Below are 6,000 nucleotides of genomic sequence, written 5' to 3'. Positions count from 1 at the left end.
ATTCTTAATTGCAAATTATTCACTATGATTATTATTGTTGTTGTTGTGGTTGTTATTATTATTTTGTTGTTATTTTTATTACTACTGTTACAAAAGAAGCCTTAAAATTGCTGCGATCTTTTCAAATAATCAGCGCATTTTAAAAATAATAATGTACAGAGAAAGACTTTTTGAAAACTGTTAAACAAATTTGAGATCACATATCACCACCTACTTGTATCATCAAACAACTTGAAACATATAGCTAATTTTTATAAGAGTTGAATACAGACGTGTCATCCAAGATCTTGTGTCATGAATGTGGTTTTATGAAAATTAAGTACCCCATAGAAAATTCTTGCGGTTACGCAATTTAGTAAGGTGAAACGGAATCCCTTCTATGATACACACTAAATATGGTTTAGCAAAAAGTTAAAACCTAAAACTCATATGGCCCAACTCAATAAGCTAGATTGAGATGTGCCGTGAAACATAAAGTGGAATTATACATAACAAAGACAGGTAAACACAATGTTGTTCCCCAAAACTTGAACGTTCTTCTGTTACATCCATACTTGGTAGACGCCTTCTTGTAAATTTTTCAATAAATTAGAGGTGTGTAACACTTACAAGCTACTTAGTACAATAAAATTGAAAACACTGTCAAACACGTCCATTGGCGGGCCAAACCGCTCATATATGTACAAGATTTAACATTTAGTTCCTGTTCTCCACTGGTAATCCCCAGACACTGGCATACGAATTTATTGATGACTGTCACAGTGGTTACCCTACAATTATCCGTTGGAAAATTTTCTGATATACATAAAAACTTCCACAGGTAAAACCTGCTGTCAGTTTACATTTTCTCTACATTTCAAACTCCGGATCCTTCAGATCTAAAGTTTTTAGTGCCTGGTTGCGCAAAACATATGATTCAATTTCAGGAATCTGCATCAACAGTGTGCCCATCTTTTGCCGCCACAGATTCATCGCCTTTGCCAGAATTCTGCAACCAGTTGAAAGGAACAACCTGCAAAACAGAACCGCAAGTTAGCCTTAAGACCGTGTCTGCAAGCGAGGAGGACCCATAGGCAATTTTAAGAATGTCCATGGCAGCATGAACATGTGCTCTCTACTGCCACTGCCAAATTGCATAACCAGTAAGGCCAAGTTTTTACGAGCTTTGAGAAATCATTTTTCAGCGCAAGCCTGTCATGGAGGGAGAGCCTTGTGTGGTTTCATGACATGAATCAAGCACCACAGTTTATGATCCAAGGTACGATTACGTTTCTTTTCTGCACAATGCATGCAGCTCATACAAGCACAAGACTATGCAAAACTGTTGCAATGCAACATGTATCCTGGCGCCAACACAATACAGATGTTCACATGACACGACACAAAAAAGTATTGAACACTTTGGAACCCATTACTTGGTCAAAGGCTGAAGCTTCATTATTCCTGCTCTCAGGCTCTTCCATCTGAATCCCCTTGACAAAATTATTTTCTTCACCTTCTTCTTCTGAAAAATTTTGATCCGAAGCCTCTGATTAATCACCATAAAAAAAAAGACTGATGTCAGATGGCCAGTAAGAAAGTCCTTTACTACAAAATCATGAGTCTCTTTCATGACAACTGGAAACAGTACATGAAAGCAATAAAATGAACCAGCCTTTAGAAAAACAATGAAACCTCATTTTATGTCTCACATGCAAATTTTCCAGACGTTGTATGGGTATGTTAGTTCACTGAAATTGAGCCATCAATAACAGAAATCGGTGATTGGAAGCTTTCATATAGAAATAAAACAAAAATACTGTCAACTGAGCTGCTGTTTAAAATTAAATTGTTTGTCTATAAACACGAAGATGCATAATAGCAGATGCATGTTTTAGATTCCATAAAGCACAACAGTCTTGCAAACAAGAAAATCCAGAATTACTGAACATAAAGATGGTTATACATGGCCATCTGACAAACAGGAAAAAGATGCTATATCATATCTTCTCATGAAGGCACACTAAAAGCATGGAGATGAATGATCTACGGCAAGGCACAAAAAGTTAGAGAATAGCGATAGAGGATAGCTAATTGACGGCCTTTGTGCAGCTTTTCCACATGCTTGAACATTTTCCAGGAGCAACAAAAATTCCCATAGCAGGATTGTAAATCAGTGGGCGCGGGCGCCCATAATGTCCTTCAATATGCCTAACTCTTATAGTGACAAGCTCTAGTATGCAATAGCATATTCACATTTCTTAATAGCTTAATAATGCAGTAGAACTACTTGGTAAAGCTGCCATAAGACATAGCATGTGAAAAATATGCTATCGGTAACAAAGCCACGTAGTGTGCCATAACGGATTGTTCTGGTGTGTTTATAAACCCAAACCCCAACTGATTTTTGCTTCCCCATGAATTGATTCCAACTCCCTGAAGCAGTTGTGGAAAACAAAAACCAGAAAATATTATGCTATACCAACACCCCATCTGGCCCTATGATGTCACTTCAGCTGATCACTGGTGCCCATGTGGTTTAAGTTTCTGGCTTCAGCACTGCAATGGTAGCTTACTTTAAAAGTTCAGTTGATCAATTGAACTTTTACACATTATGTCGCCATGTCTGTGTAACCTGGTTTGTCACTGGTAAAAAGATTACTTGAAGCTTAATAAGGACCTAGTTGATAAGGCAAGGGATGCATACAAGCAAGAATGATCCACGCACTGGAAATCACGATCTGGAGAGAACAGAAAAGCAAAAGAAGTACGACAAGAGAATGAGCATAAAACAAGAAACTGCCACCAGATGAAAACACAACAACCGAGCTAAGATGTTGCTGGTTTGGCATTAGTAAGAACCTATTAAGGATCACTGTTTGCCTTTGTCTGAATCATGTACGTCAAGTTGCTCACAAACATTTTCAAACTTGAGGTTCACCACCACAACATGGCTAGGAATAAAACTCACCTCGATTTGGCATATCAACTTCGTAAAGAATAACAAAATTCGTAAACAGAAAGCAGCATACCCATTTCAGCTGAAAAGGATGTCTCGCTTTCTGTAACAGAATGGTCCACATACACGATAAATGACCCCCAAAAAAAAAAGTAGGTTATTAATATTTTGATATAGATTTTTTAGATTGAATGAGAAAAAGTTGTACCAGAATTGTTGCCAAAATATTTCTGCACAGACATGTGAGAAAGATGATTGGATGTTTGTGTGAAGTGGGACTTTGACGAATGTGGAACCACTTCACGGAGTTCTCCTATATGACCATCATATTCCCCCTGCAATTTCGCTGATGTTACTCTCCGTCCTTTGCTAGACGAACCAGATTTGAAATGCCTGATCCAAGGATTAACCAAGAGGTCTTGTTGACTGCCTAGGACATCTGCTTGAAATTCAGTATCATCGAAATTAAGCCTCTTCCACGAACCCTCCTGCAAAACCTCAAACTGGAATAAAAGGAACAAGCATCAGCAAGAATAAAATTAGCAGTCCAACAACTTTGATTGCGCAGGTTAAAATTTCAACCTGCCCAGTGGAGCCTGAAGTACTAGTCGACATAAGTTCAGGGCGCTGATTCTGCAGCTTTCTCTTTTTCTGGAGCCAACTTAACAAGCTTGAAGAAAAATGCTTCTGGCTATGCAGTTGGCTGACAAAAGAAGCTTCCATGGAATTGATATATAACCGGTGTTTCTCATCTGTCCAATCAGTCACCAAGGAATCTTCTGTCTGCGTTCACATTATTACCACCATCACGATTATTACATTTCATGATTAGCAAAAGAGGCTGAGAGAGAGAGAGAGTTTATCTACGTGTTCAAAATCCAGAGAGGAGCAATCAGAGTCCTGAAAGAATCTCCAATATTGGGTCAGAATAATATCATTTCATTTGGTTCAACAGTCCACCATCTTCATCCTAAACTATCCACAACAAAAGGGCGAATTACGAAGATAAACATTGGTTTGCTTCAACGTCCGTTTGAAATATGAAGTAAAAGAAACGTGAACTTTTTTTGTCAACCACAAAAGAGTATCGAGGAAAAAGGAAACGAACTTCTATGTTATTATGCACACATTCGTATCTACCCATCCCATTTTCCCATCAAAGAGAACAAACAAAAAAAGACAAAAATCAAATCCTAAAAAACCAACTTGGCCAAACATTTCTTCAGAACCCCATCGCATAAACATCAAAAACCTATAGAAAAGAAACATCTACAACGGTAAAAAGCTCCAATTTCTCAATTTCAAAGGCCATAGAAACTTAAGAAAAAAAATTGAAGAAACGAAACACCCGCATATACCATGGTTGGTCGTACTCCAGATCTGGGTGGTGGCTCTCCCCCAAGATCCTTCGCTGCCTCCGACGACGAATCCGTCCGACCCTTTCCCATCCCCTCCGAATCACTGTCACAAAGAGGTCGCCCCGCTTGCTGCCCGATAGTACCACCACCTTCCGCAACCGATACGCCTCCAATCTCAGCTCAAAATCCGTCGTTCCGCCTCGAGAACATTGATTTTTGGTCACCAGGAAGAACAAGAGGGAGAGCGAGAGCCAACCATTCGTACCCTCGGCAAGAAGGCGATCATTAAAAAAGAGTTGAAAAAAGAAAAAGCAGGGGAAAAGAACCCGCGCTGGCACTCTCTTTACACGTGTCGTCTCTGTCAGCAGCTGCCACATCACCTTCGCTTTGCTTCCACAAGATATTTCTCCGCCATGGAAGAGGATATCTTCGCGTACGTCCCCAAAGTTTCTCGTAACACCTACGTTTTGTCACACTTAGCCAACGGTTGAGCTCGTAAATTTTTCTTCAACTATAGTTTCACAATTTTAACAAAAGTTGAAATACATTTTTTAAGATTTATAAATACTCGAGCATTTTGAGGATGCTAGTTAACGTCAGTTAGTCACATCAAATTTGTTATCGAATCCAAAAATTGTAAAAAACTAAAAATAAAATTGTTCTAAAGAGTCTTCCTCAAGCTGAAAGTCTTTCCTTTTATAATCACTTACACATTAACTAAGCTCGTAGCGAGAAGAAAAATGCCATACGATACTCAATTCAATTTAAAGTTCAAAATAATAAACTCAATTAGTAGCAAAATAGTTCATATATTCGAAGGGCGATAATGGGGTGAGGCTTTGATAATGGGTCCATTGGGAGTCCGGGGAGTGGCGGAAGACTCTTTCACATCATCCTCCCAACCCAACATGTAAATTATGTAGTAGGTACCAACTCGCATAGTTGGGCTTATTACAATGGGTTCATTCAACGTAAGCCACCGGGCCGGGCCAGTGCTGGGTACCCGGTACCCGGCCTGACTCGGGCTTGGGCCCGAGTCTTGAAAAACTGCTAAACGGGTTCACTTTATCGAGCCCGGCCTGGCCCGATAATTAAAGGGTCAGGCTCGGGCCCTCGACTATGTTCGTCGGGGGCCCGAGAAGCTCGACAACAATTTTAAAAAAATATATATTATTTTTTCAGAAAAATAAGCTTAAGTCAGAAAAATATATATTATTTTTTCAGAAAAATAAGCTTAAGTGAGGGTTTTCATTACATACTCGATACTTTCATTCTCTAGTTATTTGTCGTTCTCCTCTAGTCCTCCACTCCTCTGCGGCTCTGCAAGCAAGACCAACGACGCTGCCTCCTCCGGTCCTCCCCATCGCCTATCAACCGCTTCCTCTGGTCCTCCCTGTCGGCTGTCACCCATCAGCAATTTGGTTGTTTCCTCTGGTCATCCCTGTCGCCGATCGGCTGCCTCTTGTCCCGCGGGAGAGGAAACGTTTTTCTCCCAGTTCTCCCTTCTTATGCTTCTTCATTTTCTGCTAGAAATGGTCAAATAATTAGAGCATTGAATTAAACCACCTTCATAACATTATTTTTATCTGTTGAACAATCTTTTTGCACACAAGATGTTCAATGAATCAATATGATATTCTAATTGTTTCTTGGATATTAGTTGTTTCCTTAATTTAATAAGGCAGACTGTTCACAGAAGTTCTA

General features: G+C 39.5%; 1 protein-coding gene across 3 annotated transcripts; it reads right to left on the bottom strand.

Moving 5' to 3' along the window:
• Positions 1 to 566: 566 nt before the first annotated feature.
• On the bottom strand, positions 567 to 4,670 carry LOC116258633 (cold-regulated protein 27-like). Of its 3 annotated transcripts, XM_031635890.2 has the most exons (6): positions 4,297 to 4,667; positions 3,521 to 3,721; positions 3,147 to 3,441; positions 3,012 to 3,041; positions 1,416 to 1,528; positions 567 to 1,012 (listed from the first exon to the last, which is right to left on the bottom strand). In XM_031635890.2, exons 1-6 carry the CDS (start codon positions 4,384 to 4,386, stop codon positions 923 to 925), a joined length of 819 nt encoding a protein of 272 aa, XP_031491750.1. In that variant the 5' UTR covers positions 4,387 to 4,667; the 3' UTR covers positions 567 to 922. The 3 variants fall into 3 exon arrangements, 2 of the variants coding, with proteins under 2 accessions (XP_031491750.1, XP_031491751.1); XM_031635891.2 differs by lacking the exon at positions 3,012 to 3,041 and having other exon boundaries at positions 4,297 to 4,652; XR_004173777.2 differs by lacking the exon at positions 567 to 1,012 and having other exon boundaries at positions 1,409 to 1,528; positions 1,675 to 3,041; positions 4,297 to 4,670.
• Between the last annotated feature and the right edge of the window lie 1,330 nt (positions 4,671 to 6,000).

Source organism: Nymphaea colorata, chromosome 8, assembly GCF_008831285.2.
Source record: "Nymphaea colorata isolate Beijing-Zhang1983 chromosome 8, ASM883128v2, whole genome shotgun sequence".
Lineage (NCBI taxonomy): Eukaryota > Viridiplantae > Streptophyta > Magnoliopsida > Nymphaeales > Nymphaeaceae > Nymphaea > Nymphaea colorata.
This window is presented reverse-complemented; position numbering and strand designations above follow the sequence as displayed.

Coding starts and splice junctions, on each gene's coding strand:
- LOC116258633 (XM_031635890.2), bottom strand. CDS start 4,386: ATGGGAAAGGGTCGGACGGATTCGTCGTCGGAGGCAGCGAAGGATCTT. Junction 1,529..3,011: donor ATCCTTTTCAGCTGAAATGG/GTATGCTGCTTT, acceptor GTGATTAATCAG/AGGCTTCGGATCAAAATTTT. Junction 1,013..1,415: donor AAGCTTCAGCCTTTGACCAA/GTAATGGGTTCC, acceptor TCTGTTTTGCAG/GTTGTTCCTTTCAACTGGTT.